Below are 17,430 nucleotides of genomic sequence, written 5' to 3'. Positions count from 1 at the left end.
GGGAGAATATTAGTCCACAGCAATTCAGGTACAAGGTCAAAGACAAAAGACTGTCTCTTTCCAGTATCTTTTTCCTTCCAGTTTTTTTCATTTCAATGTTCTGAATTCCTTTATTGGAAGGCTCAATAATTTGCTACTGTTGACGTGCAAAAGGTCAAAATATCTTTGTATTGGTCATCTTCAAGCCACAGATTAATGCCCGAGGGTCAGAGGCATGAACTAAATTATCGATAACCACCAGAAGTAACAGCACAGTCAGGGCTCTACAGTGGGAAGCAAAGGCACCCTGTGACCTTTATTCTTTATTGAACTTCAGCAATATGCCTGATACTAAACAAAGACATACAAAGGTAGGAAATTTATCCTTAAAAGTAGTCTTTCCATTCATGATTATTTTGCTTTCCACCACATCCACCATAATATGCAACTATTTTCATAAGCACCGAAGCCAATGAACACATTTAAAACTCATTGCCTTTCAAACAGGAATGCACTTGAGTGAAAAAAAAAAAGGCAGAGGCACCCAAATTAGTTAACCTTAGGCTTTTCGGCAGTGAGTCAACAACCCTTTCATGTAAACTTCAAGGGCTTTTAATCAGTTTCGTGTGAAAAGAATGGATTTGATTTTTGTTTTCGAACAGCTTCATCAATCGGTCCCTCAGTTTCAAGCACATCCAGTACAAAAGGTTTGCCTATATTAACCTTCAGCTGCCATGAACACCCACAGACAATACTCACTTTTCCCTCAAAATGAGAAAATATTAGCAGCAGAAAGGTTAAGCATATGTAAGATCCTGGAACTTGTTTTCTTAAGTGAAATACCCCTGACTAATAGCAATGGATGGGATTTTTCTCACCTCTTTCCCAGAGGGGGGAGAAGAAATAGAAATTCCACCCCAGTGTTTGAGTTGCATTGTTTATTTTTACTGAAAACCAAAGAATTATCTACTAGTTGGAAAACTAAGCAGAATGCATAAGCATTTCTAGACCACCTGGGACACAGGAAGGTTGGGAGATTTCCAGATGGGTTTTTAAGACAATTCATTGATATTTACATAACCAGAATAAATGTTTTTCCTGAGATAGCATTTCCCCTCAGTGCCTGGGGACCACCAGCAGAAGAAGGAGGTCCAGAAATTCTACTGCCTTAATAGTCCTAGTGTTTACGACTTTGGCATTTATTAACTAGTGGGAGCTGTTTATTGAGTCATAAACTCTACTAATGGGGATATTAGCTCTAAATTATAAATCTCCTCCAGTATACGGGTTTAATTATAAAAGAAATAATTATATATAGGAATTGTTTAGCCGTTATGTATCATGTTTGTCAGCATGATTCCTATAATGGGAATTTAATTGCTAATTAGTGGTTCAGAGTAAAAAAAAAAAATCCTAGTTTATATCTAATAGTAGGTGAGTGTATCACAACATGGACATCCACGCCAGCCAAAGAGTCCTAAAACTTTCCTTCTCCCAGTTCCTCCTGAACCATCTTTCTACTGCTGTACTATCCTAAATTCTTTACATGTTTAAAATGTTCTGTCTGGAAGGTTGCAGGACTGGGTACACATCAGTCACTCGTGAAATGCTAGAAGTGTCAATTCTGACATCTTGCAGTCTGAGGAATGACCAATCTCCAAGTGTCAGTAGTTGGACCACATCACAGGCCCCCCAGAAAAACTGGGGGGAAAAAAAGCCCCAAAAAACAAGCAGTACTGAATTTTTGTACAAATCCAGTATTAGGATTAGGTTGGTCAAATCAGGTTTTACTGCAAGATTGCTGGGATGATAATATAAACAGGAAGAGTACCAGTAGCAAAAATATCTATTGAGAGCTTGGTGTGGGCAAAGAACTGCACTAGATGATTAAGGGAAGTAGGAAGATACTCCTCCTGTCTTTAAATAGTCAAACATCCCAAACTGAGTTAGGCCAATGGACTGCCAGTATTAACAATGGCTTTTTGGTTGCCCACCTGGTGGTTAAAGTTCTATCATCTAATATCTCTAAGTAAACTATTTGGGGATTAATTAATGATCCCCAAACATCCATTAATTTACCCACACTTCTTGAACTTGCTGATACTGACGTGGTAACAGATTCCATATACTTACTACCGGCTGTGTGAAAAAGTTTGTTTCGCACCTAGTACTTCAATTGCATTTACTGCATGCTTACTCTGTGCAAAGCATGTATTTAAAGGCTTGGAACAGTATAGTAGAATTAGTAGACCTGACCCTTGCTCTCCAGTTTGTTTAAAAAGGGGTTTATAAAGAAGGGAGACAGAAACAATAAATTAAAAGTAATTCATTATAATTATGGTATTTGTTAAGTGCTTACTAAGTGCCAGGCACTGTACTAAGCGCTGGATACAAGCAGATCAGCAGACCAGATGAAGAGCTGGGTGACTCCCAGGTCCATGCTGTAGCCACTAGGTTATGCTGCTTCTCCAATTACTTGATATTGTCTTGGTTTGAAGGTAGATATTGTGTCTATTAATTCTACTATACTCAAACATTTAGTACAGTGCTCTGCCCTGTACCAAATAAATATTATTAAGTGACAGATTCTGATAATACTGGACCCAACATGGTAGTTGAAAGAACGGTTAGTTCTCTCTAATGCTAAAATGCAGCTGAAAAGTATGCCAAGAAAGTAGTAAACACTTACCTACTGATTTGATATCACATGCTTTGTGCTGTCCCATATAAAATACATTTTCCTTTCAGGTCAGAATGGCTTAGGACAGTCAAAAAGAATGAATCAAAGACCCTGTCATTAAGAATTGGAACCCATGATAAAAATAAGTAATTTCTTTAAAAGATATTTGAATGGTCCCTTTGTACCAACATTGCAATTTAGCATTCTGATAAAATGAAAATGACCAAAATAGATTAACTATGCTTCTTTATGGAGTAAGACATTTAAAATTCAAAACCATGCATCTTTGATTCTTTTTAAGGGGACTGTTTCTTTCAAAATACATTTGGTACAGTGAAAACATTCATTCAGGTTGTTCTTCAATGCCAAACACATCCTTTAGCAGAGGCAGGTATTTGACACATTTCACTGGAGGAGGGGAAAGTTGACCTCCCTGGACATCTTCAGCCTAAAAGTAGAAAGGATGATGACAAGTTTAGAATTCAGTGGAATGAAAAGGAGCACTAAAGGTGCTCCATGATTACGCAAACTCCCACACTTGGGAAATGAGGTGTTTTTCAAAAGGAGATACCTGCTATAATAATCTACTTGTGACGTTCCCCCCGTCGCTCTGAGGGGGAGACACAAGTGAGCAGGCAAAAACATCTCTTCCCAGATAGATACCCTCAGTCCAGGTAGCTGTTTCCAAGAAGTATGAGCTAAATGAAATGTTGAAATGCAGACCCAGGCTTGGGAAGGGGGCTCACCTCTGGGGCCTTCTGAATCATAATGCCATTAAGAGACAGTGACAAAAAAGACTTGATTATCACTGTCACGCTTTATAAGCTTTTCTCCAATATCCTCCCTCCTCACTTCCAAAATATATGCTTCACTTTACAATTGTGATATAAGCAAAAAAAAAAAAACTTTGATCAACAATGATGGCAAAAGGTTATTAGACTCTGTTTTATCACTGAGGCTACAACTGCCTCACTGTAATCTGAATGTTTATAGTCTTAATATTGGCAAAATGTTACAAATGTATAGTTGGGATTCAGAGTAACATTTACCGGTCTACTCACCCTTCTGTTTGTTTCTCTCTTTCCTTTATATGAGCTTCACAGTGTGCAATGCAACTCTGAATCTTTTAAATCAATATTAAGCTAAAATACAATGTTTTCCTTGCCTTTTGCCCACAGTGGCAGGGAAAGGTGAGGGGTGGGGAGGATCAGCACTGCTCTCTGACTGTGCCCCTCATCAAAAGCTCCTGGTTTGCAGTCTCATCTAAGTGGCCCAGCCAATGGTGCCCACAAATGGAAATTGTCACCATAGGGCAGCTGCTGTTGTGGCCAGGTAGAAATTTACATTGCTCATAGGCACCAAGTTCACTGGCTTCCGGGGAGAAATCCCCCCTGGTAGAAGCAGAGAATCTTGGACAGGGACTTGTTTTCTCCCCCTGCCGACTCTGTGCTGGACCCCTCCCTGAGCTTGGAGAGGGTAGGGGATGGGGCGTAGGAGGTACAAGTAGGGGGTACTGGCCTCCCCGGAACAGGTTTCCAGTAAAGGGTTAACCTACTAACTTTATCGTCAAAGATTCTTTCCCTAATTTGCGAGATAACCAAAGTCACTTTGATGGAAAGACACAGATCTGAAATCCTACCATTAAAAGAATAGTCCAGTTTAGTGCATTATTGGAATATTGCCACAGGGAGGAAAATCAAAAAATTATTTACCACAACCATATTGGGTAAAGTACTCAAATACCTTGATTTACAGATAATCGCCAGTGATTTGAAAAAATAAGAATGCTCCATTTTTGATCAGAAGACCTCTTACCAAGTGTTAGAAAAGAGAAACCTCAATTTAATAGTAGATGGCCAATAGGCTTGGTTTCAAACTGCCTATTTTAATGTCTCTAGGCTGTTCTGCCACCAAAAAGAACATGAATGTAAAAAGACTCTGTTGAAAAGACTGTCCTGTACAGAGGAGAAAGCCACAGGAAAAGAAAAATAAGGTTTCTGGTTAAGATACTTGGCATTTAATACCCTTCTCTCTGAAATGGAAAAGAAACTTTAGCATATGGTGGTTTCCAAACGGTGCTCAGATTTTCAGTGGAAAGTATAGTGGTCAGTTTACAGCAGGGGGCGTGAGAAATTAGGTGGATAATTCTGATTCAGACTGATGAAAGGGGAACCCCATCCTGAAAACTGACCTCTCAATTATTTCAGACATGAATCATTCGAAGCTGAAGAGCAACTGGGCCGACCCAGAGCTTTCCGAGAATCCCCAGGGAGATGCTTGCTGGGCACAGAGACCACAAAGCAGGTGAGTCCAAAAGCCAAGGTCCCAGAGAGGGCCTCAAGACTCAGAAAAATCTAACTTTCCCCTCCCATGAAGAATCGTTGAGGTATCTGTAGTGGGCAGGGGAAGCCCCCAAATGGACGACCGGGTGACAACCCAACTGGGGGAAAGTGCAGTTGCTCCTCTGAAAGGGCAGGAACACCACCCTCTTAAACTCGAGGAAATGAAGGAGGAAGTGGAACGGAAACATATTTAAGCAGCCGTGAACCAGGTTGGAACAGCAAAGCTGTGTGTGCGTGAATAGGCTGGGGTGGATTTATTTGCTCTGACATTTTTAAAAGGCAATTTAATTGGATTACAGCTAATTCTATTTTTAAAATTTCCACTGTAACACCAGCAGCCAGATGCAGCAGGGATTCAAGCAAGCAAAGAAACAAGTCTCTTTCTTTTTTTTTTTTAAACTCACCCCCACGTACTGGTCTGATGGAGACACATTGCTCGGTTACCTACCTTTTACAAAGCAAGTGGTTCATTTTGAGCCCCCCCCACGTAGACGTTTGGTGGATGATTGCCAGGGCATGGTGGTGGTTCTCCTCCATCCAGTGTCTTTCTGATTCTTACAGAGTTCTGTCCCCCTCTGCCCCCCACTCCATCCTGCCCCTCTGATGAAAGGGGAACCTCAGGACACCTGCATAGCTTGGTTCTCAGCTCTAGCCCCAGACACTGACCCTGACCTCTGCCACAGTGTGAGCTTCCACAGTTCAGATCTAGCTTCAGCCAGGGTTTCTGGGGCCTCCTCTCTTCACGAGTAGCTCAGGGCTCAGCTCTAGGCCCTGCAGCCCACTCCTGGGGCCTTAGCTGACTTCATTCAGGTTGGGTTCAGATTGGCTGCCTGTGTACCCTTCATTGCCTCCCCCACTTTTAAGATCACCTTGGGCAGAGAGGAGCCATGGCATGGTCGCCGGGTAACTGTGGCAGATAGTTGCCAGACCGCCCTTCTACTGAGGCAGCAGTGTAAGTACAAATGTCCCATATACATGCGTGAGGCCATTCCCTACACCTGAAGCTCTAGCCCCTTTCCCGGTCCCTGTTGTAGAGGGTCTCAGCTGGTCTGTTTCGTACTGGGAGTGAAGAAGCACCCAAATCATCCAGGGACATCATCTGCTGCAGTTTAGAATTGAGGCTTGCAGTGTCAAATCTAGGAACAAGTCAAATAGAGGATGTCCAGGAGGCAGGATGCCAGAGATAGATGTAACCCACCACCGTTAGCTCGCTACTTTCACCCAGAAGTCATCAGGACACACAAGTCCTCTCGCTGCTGCCCTCACATGTGCAAGACACCTAAGAGTCTATTTTGGACCACAGAGAAGAAACTTTCTGAAACCTCTCAACTCCCAGCAACCTCTATCACACAGTTATGGATTGAAACCCTTTTTTAAAAGTACAGTAGGATGGAGAGAGAGTGAGTGATAGCAGCCAAAAATGACTCTTTCTTCCCAAAATGATGGATGAAAAACAGACAGGGAGGTTTTTTTTGCTAGAAATTGTTAGGGGTATGGCAGGGAGAAATATAGGAGACTCAGTTCCAGTGGTGACAGAGTACATACCCTAGAAGCATCTGAGTTATTACCGTTAACAACATTCATGGGGCACTTGGGTGACTCTTCTAAATTTATGAGCTCAGTAACCTTATGAGTGTTCAGTGTTGACTAAAGAATATTCCCCCCAACCCTATTAATTATACCATATTCACAATCCCATCCCAATTTAAAACTTCTTCCTAATCCCATGATCCATCATCGATGGGGGTATCAAGTTCTGTCCTGCATCATTCCGCTCTAGCTGGGTTCTCACCTTGGCTCTGTCAGTTGCTTGCTGTATGATCTTGGGCAAGTTACTTAACTTCTCTGGGCCTCAGTTACCTCATCTGGAAAATGGGGGTTAAGATTGCGTGCCTCATGTGTGACTGTGTGCAACCCAATTAACTTGTAACTACTCCTGGGCATAGAACAGTGCCTGGCTCATCATAGGTGCTTAACGAATACCATTATTATTATTAATCATTGTTATTATTAACAACAAATACCATTTAAAAATGGTCTTTATGAGTCTTACATTTACAATTTTGAAAGTCATATTCTTTGCCAGTTGTAAAATAATTAATTCCTCCAGGTGTCTTCCCTTAGATTAAAATGCCTCAAAGCCAAGCCTTGGAGGCCTGCTAAAGTCTCTGCAAATGCTAAATGCAGAACATTTTGCTTTCACAAATTCTACACAGACCAAGATAGTATTTGTGATGTTTTACATTCCCAGCCTACACCTTGGAGAATAATCCATTGAAACTGACCATTGGCCCACTGGGACCCTGGTCTCTCAGAATAAGCATGATGAATTACGTCTAATGAGCTTCCCAGTTATGAAGTCCTAGTAGGCTTTGGAGAAGGGAACTATATACAGGAACCAAGTAAATCTTATTAAACCAGAGTGAGGGAACACTCTATAAAGTGCCTCAAGGAGCGCCAATGAAAAATCAATCATAAAAGGTGTTATGATTTGAAACTCTAGGTATGGTCACACGCGGAGACTGGGCGACGGCAGGCTATCCAATTAGCTGTTATGTGCTGAACATGGAGTACCAAAGAACCTCTATAAAGACCCAGTAAAACACTTGAAAAGAAGATGCGGAATGCCTGTGAACAGCTCCAGTAAAACACTTGAACAGAAGATGCGGAATGCCTGTGAACAGCTCGGACCCAGCAGCAACCGACAGACCAATCCAGAACACGGCCATTCACCCCTGCTCTGGAAGAGGGAAATGCTACGAGACAGAAAGCCCCTCGCTCTCATCATCAGTAAGTACAAAAAGCATCTCTGAATCCAAATAGACTGCTAAATATACTACATAAGCCCTAATGCCAGTTATAACAAGACACTTTACTGCTGAATAATCTCGAATAAACTCACCCACTGCCCCGAGCAAATCCTTTTACCCATTTTAATCCAGAGCTGGAGGCTGTTTTATGGTACTTATTAAGTGCTTATTGCTGTGTCACATACTGTCCTGAGTGTTGGGGTAGATACAAATCAATTGAGTAGGGCACAGTCTGAAATGACCCAAACTTTTCAGAGGTAGAGAACAGAAGGCAAGCCCAGGCTGACACTGAAACTAATTCTTCCCTAGCCAGAGCCCTCTACTAGCTCACATTTCTTCCCTGAACCTGGTATCTCTAAGATTAAGTTTCGGTTTGATATGCTTGAGTTTTAGCCTGTGAGGTCAGACCCTGAGTCATGGTTCTTGCTTCCAAAGAAGCCCCATCTAATCCAGATCCACAAACAGTAGTTGTGGTATTTGTTAAGTGCTTACTATGTGTCTGGCACTGCACTAAGCACTAGGGCAGACACAAAGTAATTGGGTTGGACACAGTCCCTGTCCCACACTGGGCTCACATTCTTAATCCCCATTTTACAGATGAGGTAAGTGCGGTGATTTACCCAAGATCACAAAGAAAACATGTGGCTAAACTGGGATTAGAACTACAGTCCTTCTGACTCCCAGGCCCATGCTCTATCCACTAAGTCACTCTGCTTCAGTTTCCACTCTTTCCCTTACTCCTAATTTTACACTTAGAAGGGCTCTAACCCCAATCGAATAGAAGACCTGGGAGGCCCCAGCGCTCCCTAAAATGGAGGTGCTCCCCAAAGACACTGACCTCTGGACCTGGCGTGGCCCTCTAGCTTTAGACCCATCAGCCCAATTTTGCTCTTCCCTATTCAGACCCACCCTCCAAGGGGACCCTGCCTCTGAGGGTGAGGGATAAGAGGCAGGTTTCCAGGATAATGGAGTTTAGATGACCTTTACTGCACAGAGGAATTTATCCATCACCTGCAGTCATCAGATAGAAACCATCTTTTCCAACCATAGTGGATCCAGTGAGAGGCCCTTAGTGAAGGACGCCCTCAGTGAAGTAAAGGGCCCCAAAACTTAGTGGCAGAAATAGTTTTTCTCATGCAAAGAGCAGTGTTTAATCCTATGAACCTTCACTGCTCTTGGTTTTTCTTTATGAAGCATTTTTAGATGCATTAAGAAATATCATATTTGGACGGTGAATCCACATTCCACGTAAGTATAAAACAAAGAAAAGCTATGGCTATAGCTGTATGTATAGTTGAGGATCCATTTGCCACCATATGCAATTTGCATAGGCTGTATTTTATTATGAGCTGGTCAGAATTTTTCAGTAATAGCGTTTATAACATTTCATAACAGTTTCCTAGTATTGTACTCTTCATATAATTACCTGCCAGTCAGGTAAGGCATATCAGGCTCCAAACAGGCATTTCTCTCCTTACTCCAGGGATGATTGTTTCTTATGAAAAGAGGATTAACTTAACACAAACATCCGGACTATAAATACCAGAATTTCATTCAGTAAATACTCTTTGCAAAACATCAGAGGTATCCTTTCCCTCTGCATGGTACTTTGAAGATGAATGACACTGAATTCAATATTAAAGGATTTGAAGGCTTGGAAATATGTTTTTTAAAGCTATTAATTTTACCTCTGTAGTCATCATCGTTGTTTGGGAAGCAGGAATTGCATTTCCCCTCCAGTTTAGACCAGAAAAAAACTTCTTGTAATCTATTTGTTCATTGCTGTCTTGAAACCTGAAAATGAAATTTAAATACATGGATTGATTTGAACGGCTCCAAATGCAATAGTAATCTTACCATTAAAATATATATTGCACATTCTGCTTTATGTGATCCCATATAGTACTAAACACAGTTGACCTTCTTCCAAGATGTTTTAGATTATAGGAACCTAATAGAAAAATTCTTACAATGACTTTTTTCCTTACTTAGTTTAAAATATTTAGTCTTCTACATTTTTGTCCTCTTTTCCCCCTCCCTGTAAATGTTTTATCCTTCAAGCTTTGGGCTGTTTATGTAATCAGATCATTCTGTTGTTAAGATTCTTCCAAAAGCTTTTCCTTTTAATTTCTTCCCTTTTCTATCAGTGTGGAAATCACTGATAGTTTTACCATTGGGGGAAGGGGCTTAGAACAAAAGGAACAGCACTTTCGCAGCAACGCTCTAATAATGCAATGAAACAGCACAAACTAAAACCCACTAGTCCATTTCTATCTGGTTTTCTCCGTTCATTGAATTGTATTTATTGAGCACTTACGATATGCAGAGTACTGGTACTAAGCGCTTGGGAGAGTACAGTACAAAAATACACAGACACTTTCCCTGCCCACAATGAATTTACAATCTAGAGACTCCACTGATCCCTGATCACTAAGCTACGTTAATCACGGTGGGCCTGAAAATTGTAGCTGTTTATTCTGACTGTGCTGAGACTCAGGCTTATTTTTGGTCATAAATATAGTACTCAGTGAGATAGCACCATGACCTCAAGTGTCACAAATGGCCTGGGATTTCCCAGAAGGAGCTTCATGTTGATAAAATGTGACTGAAAATTCAGAAGAGACTTAGAGTTTTACATCATAAGCCCACCTCAGGAGACCAGATACAGCCAATGTTAATTCCTCCTCCTTTTTGAGAATTTTAGGCCTGGAACACTCTCCACAGGAATCTGTTGTTTTAACTAGAGGCTGAACCCAACTGCTTTTCCAGGAGCTCCATTTTTAGGAAGGTTCCTTTGTCTTCCTCCAGAGGATTGTACGGATATTTAGCCATGAAGGTTTTAGTACTTGAGGATTACTACCTCTCCTACCACAAAAAACCACTCTCAAGAACGTTAACTAAATAATGTATTAAAAGCAAACTGGGGGGAAAAAATGAGATATCCACTTATGAGAAAAGCACAACAAACTTCAGGGTTCTTTTCTTTTGATGTTTTGTAAATAGCACCAAGAGAAGTTCATTCAACTGGTGAGCAGTACATAGAAAGGGAATAAAACAGTCATGTTGAATGAATGACTTTAAATCAAGTCACATCGAGCGTTGGGTGGGAACAACCAAACTGATGAAGATTGCAGGATCCTTCCCCAGCAGGCTAATCAATTCCATTGCTATTGTTTTCTCTTTGGCTTTTGGCACATCCTATCCCAAGTCATTTCATAGCAGTGTTCTGTTTATGGAAGCATCTGTAGTCTAAAAGGAATTGCAATTTCTTTTTCCCTCTCAATGCAAAACAGACAATATAAGCAGAATATCTTGCAGGAGAAAGCAATGCTTGATTTAACCTTCTCTGGCCCTTATATCTAATGCCTTTAATTCCATGTTTACTAATTATCTGTAAATTCTGTTTTCAGAACATCCATGACTACGTGACCCTTCTCTTGGCCACAGTATCTTACAGTGGACATGGATGTAAATCAAAGTTGTGAACCCCAAAGGGTAAAAGCCAGTTTCCTGTTTCAAAAGGGAAAGACTCCAGTCCTTGGGGCCCTATAGAGAGGCCCTCACATATACAATCCAGTTACAGCAGAGCCTTGAGTAGAGATTTCAGTGCTGAGAACAAACCCGATCACCAGAAACTGCAAGAAAATATATCAGCCAGTTGCATTCTCTGCAGTAGAAGGTAATCAGGGACATGGAAAGGGGTAGCGAATGGAGGTGAAGAGTGAGTCCCTGAAGAAGGAGATAATCAAAAGTAAGCTATTAGAACAGTCTATTAACCCTTTAGGACCTTATGAAGTCTACTTGGAAACAGCTGGGATCAAAGAGGCCAGAGAAGGGTTGAAGACGCAGCTGCAGGCGGTCAGAAAGTATGAGTAAGGAATATAAAAGGAGCCCAAAGCTCAGCCCAGGAGGCCAATGGCAAGGTAGACAGGGTTTTGCCAAAAGATGAACTGGAGACTAAATCTTCCCCAGAGCCCCAGGACAGCTGCTTGTTATAAGGCAGCTGTCAGAGGAGTGAGATGTGAATTTAGCAAATCGCAAAGGGAACTCATCTTGGATTCTAACTCAGACTCCAAGGGGGATTGGTTCACAGCACTGCTTCCTGGAGGAACGACTGGTTTCCTAACAGGGGCAAATGGAACAGGGCCATGGAATATGGTATAACCTCAAAGACGATGGTCCATGGTCTCTGCGATGCTACGTCCTGAAAGGCTGGCCTAGAAAGAAAGTCTCAAATCTTCAGCTACTAACAATTCTGTTTCTTTTCTTCCCACACTGTGTACCCGATTCCTTAATTCAGCCAGTGATGGCAGTAGCTCGGAAACCGGAAGGCCCATCCCTAAAATAGGGCGTTTCTGGGAGCTGCCATTCAGAGTAGTCTAGAGATGCTAAGTGTTTCGATAGCAATGCGGTGCAGGTCTTTCTGAAAAATGAATACTCAGGCATGAAGAGTCCTGATTTTTCATAACAAGATGACTATTTTCTTAATCAAGAGCTTAGAACAGTGCTCTGCACATAGTAAGCACTCAATAAATATCATTGTTTGATTGATTAATTGAGGCTGATTAGTGAGCCCTGTTTGGTTTGGGTGGTAAAATTTTAGGGACCTCATTTTTTACTCTTTTTGTCACCCAGGGTCACCAGCGCATTGCTAAATAGGGCTCCTTCTGAGACAGCTACTTGCATAAGCCTTTTTACCCAGTGTAATTGAGGTGCTTAGTCATCAGCTGATTAAACTGATGGATAGTACAGAACTCTATGCTTTTTTATGGTATTTGTTAAGTACTTACTATGTGCCAGGCACTGTTCTAAGTGCTGGGGTAGATAAAAGTAATTAGGTTGGACACAGTCCGTATCCCACGTGGGCCTCACAGTCTTAATCCCCAAATTATAGGTGAGATAACTGAGACACAGAGAAGTAAAATGACTTGACCAAGGTCAAACAGCAGACAAGTGACAGATCCGGGATTAGAACCCAGATCCTTCTGACTCCCAGACCCCGTGGATCTATCCACTAGGACACGCTGCTTCTTGACTTTTTCGCTCAGTTCCCCATAAACAACCGTAGGTGTTGTTCGACAGATCTGGACTGAAGGTGAAAAGTGGCTGGGAAACAATTTCTCTCTTGCCCTCTTTAGCATCAGGCAGGGCTGCTATACCTGTCTCCATTTTGAGGCTGCTACCTGGCAAAAGCTAGCATAAACGCAAACCTGTCAAATGATAAGCCATAGATATTTAAAGACCTATTGATTAGGTTTTTTTCATATTGGGACTCTACCTAGTCCCATAAATCTATCAAGAATGTATCTGTGAACACAGTTTAGTCAATTACTTACACAGCGAGCAGTGCCTGTAGAAGACTGTCTGCCAAGGGCAATCTGAAGGCCTTGCAAATAGTTCGGATTTCTTCTGTGGGCAGTGAGCCTTTTCTGCATTAAAACAAAAGGGAAGAAATCTACCTTTGAGTCCTTTTCTAACTCTTACTAAAAATGAAAAAAAATTGATGTGAAAGGTCCCATGAAAGTCCAAGATTTGCTGGGACTCATTCCTGTGAAACGTAGAAATTTTTGCAGAGTCATTCTTACTTTTCACTACTTTTTTTTTCCTGATAACTTTTTCCCCAGGGAGGAGTAAAGTAACTAGGAAGGAGAAACAATTTTCACTAATGAGTCTGGTGAAACAATATAATGAGGCTTTGCCTACAGAACAAGATTATAGGTAAAGGGCAGCCTCATTTAATTTAATATTACTGAAGACTAGGACAACTGGTGATGACTCACAGAATGCCGTGATGCTGAATTTCTTAATAACTGGACCAAAGTAGGATTGCATTATTGCTATAAAGTGAAGCCACCAGGAATCAGGAGATACCTCTTTGAAAAAACAGTGCACATAATTTTGTGTCCTCTCTAAAATGGAGATGTTTAACAAGTTACAGGTCCTTAGTGAGGATTAAAAAATAACCACACAGCTCAATCTTGTTGGGCCATAGTTGGTCAGGTTTTTGAGAGGTTCCAGCCACAGATACAAAAAAAGGGAATACATCTACTTGTCTCTTTGCTCAAAATTCACAACCTGAGGGATAAACAAATATGCTGTGACATCATTGCTTCTCCCATCTTCCAACAACTGTCACAGGTTCCCTTTAGGCCGAGCTTACAGAAAAATATGAAACTATTAACATTTCAGGATTCCCTTTCAGTTCCAAGTTCACAGAAGCCTTATTTTACACCTTACCTTTCCCTATCGTCGTAGGCACTGGCAGCAATTATCTGGTCAAAATTCTCAAAGGTGTTTTTCTTCAGCTGCTGTTGGGCGAGGGCAAGCAGAAAATTGACATCTACACCCTCATCCTCCCGGATGCCATAGCTACGCCCCAGGGTCATGATCTCGTGCTCTGAGAGATTTCCATCCATCACATTTGCCACCACATCTCTGTATTAAGGAAAGCAAACAATAGCCATAAGAACAGTCCAGCAATACTTGCCCTGGCTCCTTCCTTCCTTGAAGTTGCTCTTGTAGTCTTGCTTTTCATCACAAAGCCCTTTCTTACAAATTGAATAGAAACGATTTTCTCCCCTCGCCAACTATGTTATTCTGCAGAGCACCTCACATTTCTAAGAGGCAGTGGGGCCTAGTGGAAAGAGCACAAGTCTGAGTTATAAACCCGCTCTGCCACTTGCCTGCTGCATGACCTTGGGCAAGACATTTAACTTCTCTAGACCTCAGTTTCCTCAACTGTAAAATGGGAGTTCAATACCTGTTCTCCCTCCTTCTCAGACTCTGAGCCCCATGGGGGACAGGGACTCTGTCTGATTTAACTGATTTATATCTATCCCAAGCACTTAGAACTGCCTTTGACACATAGTAAGCACTTAACAAATACCATTAAAAAAAAGATCCAAAGCCCACGAGCCTATGGTTTGTGGATAATGTAAATCGATACTTCTCTCTGATCAGGCTGGGTCCTCAAATAGCAGGATGTTCTTTGAACCCAGCCATACTGAATTTATATTGCCTACTCAATGTCAAGGCAACAATAATACATAAGGCAATATTGCACCATCAATATTAGAGTTTCCTTCCTGGCTGAATATCTTAAACTATGGAATGCCTTCTAAAAAATTAGACTAAAATGTCTTTTAGGGTTCTGTAAGTCTAGTGTTGTTCAAGTAAACATGCGATGGAATTACTGGCTTTTCGTACGGTTTAGAAATATTGCACCAGTAATAAAACTTCTCACCCACTAGGTCCAGCAGAGCCCCCTGAATACTCTGCCTGTCATTGGTATATAATTCTCTAGATACATTTTGAAGGAAATTTTCAGTCACACACTGAATTCCAGCTTTACTGTTTCTACTGAACTTAAGGTTGAAACTTTATCCAAACTGTCTCCCTCCCCAAAACCAACACATTCAATATCTCAACCTGTTTGGAGCTTTGAAATGAAATATGCACCACTAAGCTTGAACATATTTTCTTAACTCAGAAAAAATGAGTGGCTAAGATACTTTTTAAGGTAAGGTTCTCTTAAAGCCAGTACAAATTAGAGATTGACAAAAAGTCCCTCGCTCTCAGCTTCACTGAAGTCATTTTGCCGGACATTTCTTTCTGATTACATTTCTGGTTAGCAGCTGACACAGGAGACTTCCAAAACTTGTCACCAATCTTGAGGTAAAAATCATGAAACTTTGGAATTGTTGGGGGTTGCCTAAGTTCCCCAATCAGACTTTCAAAAGATTTATAAGACTCGTTTCTATTACTTTCATAAAATTAAATCACAATGAAAATGCTTCTAAAATTCTGAATCTCAAATTCCTTCTCTGAATTTGTTTCCTGCCTATTTTCATCTGCCCCACCAGCATCGATTCTAGCTGAGTGACTTTCATTTACTATCCATGCAAATCTTCAGCATGGGCCAATGAGCCCAGGGCTAAAGACAAAGCCACTAGTGGGTGAATAACGGTTAGGCAGCCAACATTTGCAGTTGTTTTTGTTTGGATTTTATAGAAGTTGAGTTGGGGCACTCGATGAATCCAAGGGATATGAATGCTGATGTGATCCTAGACTTCTGACCTTGTGTATAGAAGTAGAATATGACAGAGGTAGCTTTAGGAGGTGAATTGGTAAGTGTGGTGGGAACCAAGTTGCATACTGTGGGCAGAGATCAGTTTCTATAGGTCTAATGATTTTAAAAATACTTTGCTGGCAGCATTATTTTACAAGAGGAACCATGTTTTAGAGATCAAATAAATATCTAAGACAGCCACAAATCCAAAATCAGTGCTGGAAAGGAGGCTTACCACTTTGCTAATCAGCACCTTCATTTTAGCTAAGAGTGACACTGTATAATGAACATAAAATTTAGAATTCAGACACGAGGGGTTTTTAGAAGCGGGAGGCGGAATCTGAGTATCCATCTATACGTCAGATCTTTTTTCTTTTTACAATTCCTTACTTCTGAACTTTTTTTTCACTATTGGAAAAAAACTGAGTAGGTTTTGAGGGGAAAGATTTTTCAATAATTGAAATTATAACAGTAACCAAGAATTCAGATTTGCCAACTCCATTTCTGATTCCAAAAGTCTGTAAGAAGCTTATATACTTCTATGTGGCAGCAGATTTCAGTCTTTATGATTCCAAAATCTAACAGTAAGCCTGTGGTGATTTTAATGGATTTTTTTAAATTCCATTGTGTTTCAATAATGCACTGAACCTTTGGAAGGGAGTTCTAGTATTACGTTATTCAGTATATCCAAGTGCAATTGGATACTCTTATGAAGTTGCAAGGCTATAGGGTGCATTATTAAACGTGTATTTCTGAGGTGTATAATTTTGGAAACAGACTGCCAGGAAACTGTTTAAAGTGATGCCTTACAATTTTGAGATATGGTACACTGAATATTTAAACAAGGTAAGGTAGCAATACTATTTATCCAATATAGGTGCTGTTTTGGAAAAAAAACATTTGGGGTAACATTCAAGGACCCAGAAAAATCCATGCTGGGATGTTGCTGTTTCCTTTACCACTTGGCTAAGGTAAGTGAACTCCCTCCTCCATTTAGAACAAGATACACTTCCCCATTTTGAGCCCTTTCTCCATTCCTACATTGATCCTTGGGGACTTCAAAATCCATGGGGATGTTTCAACAACCCTTCCATTGCCTGTTTCCACTCACTCCACCTTATCCACTCACCAACTTGGATACACATTCAGTCTCATCATTTCTAGTCATCATATCATCACCATCGGTATTTGAGTGCTTACTGTGCTAAGTGTTTAGGAGAGTACAAGAGTTAGTAGACACATACGATCCCTGCCCACAGTGAGGTTACAGTCTACCTCACCAACTCTGAAAATCCTCTGAGCACAACTTCTTCACCTGCCTTTTCTTCCATACAGACGCTTCCAGCAAATCTGTCCTATTTGCCCTCCTAGACCTCTGGTCTTTTGACCATTTCCAATTTTCAAAAGTGATCACACCCCATTGGGTCTCCACTCCAAAACTGCCTTCTCTTAACACACAAACTGATGCCTCAATACCATCCTCTCCACTGAACTCAACTCCCTTACTCCCCTGACCCTCTGCTGATCTCACACCACTACCTGCAACCCTGA

The 17,430-nt window shown here is 41.1% G+C and overlaps 1 protein-coding gene and 1 long non-coding RNA gene across 2 annotated transcripts in view; one reads left to right on the top strand and one right to left on the bottom strand.

Annotated features, from left to right (window-relative positions):
* Positions 1–289: 289 nt before the first annotated feature.
* EFHC2 (EF-hand domain containing 2) overlaps positions 290–17,430 on the bottom strand; it is a 60,832-nt gene continuing 43,691 nt past the window's right edge. Inside the window, exons 12-15 of the mRNA XM_029083124.2 lie at positions 14,049–14,246; positions 13,148–13,240; positions 9,500–9,605; positions 290–3,107 (exon numbers count right to left, since the gene is read on the bottom strand). Coding sequence (XP_028938957.1) covers positions 3,003–3,107; positions 9,500–9,605; positions 13,148–13,240; positions 14,049–14,246 — 502 coding nt within the window. The 3' untranslated portion in view covers positions 290–3,002. The remainder of the gene's footprint in view (positions 3,108–9,499; positions 9,606–13,147; positions 13,241–14,048; positions 14,247–17,430) is intronic.
* Positions 4,868–7,915, top strand: LOC114818234. Its single transcript, XR_003766077.2, has 2 exons — positions 4,868–4,963; positions 7,505–7,915. It is a non-coding gene; the product is annotated as an uncharacterized LOC114818234 (long non-coding RNA).

This window comes from Ornithorhynchus anatinus, chromosome 18 (genome assembly GCF_004115215.2).
Source record: "Ornithorhynchus anatinus isolate Pmale09 chromosome 18, mOrnAna1.pri.v4, whole genome shotgun sequence".
In the NCBI taxonomy this organism is placed as follows: domain Eukaryota; kingdom Metazoa; phylum Chordata; class Mammalia; order Monotremata; family Ornithorhynchidae; genus Ornithorhynchus; species Ornithorhynchus anatinus.
This window is presented reverse-complemented; position numbering and strand designations above follow the sequence as displayed.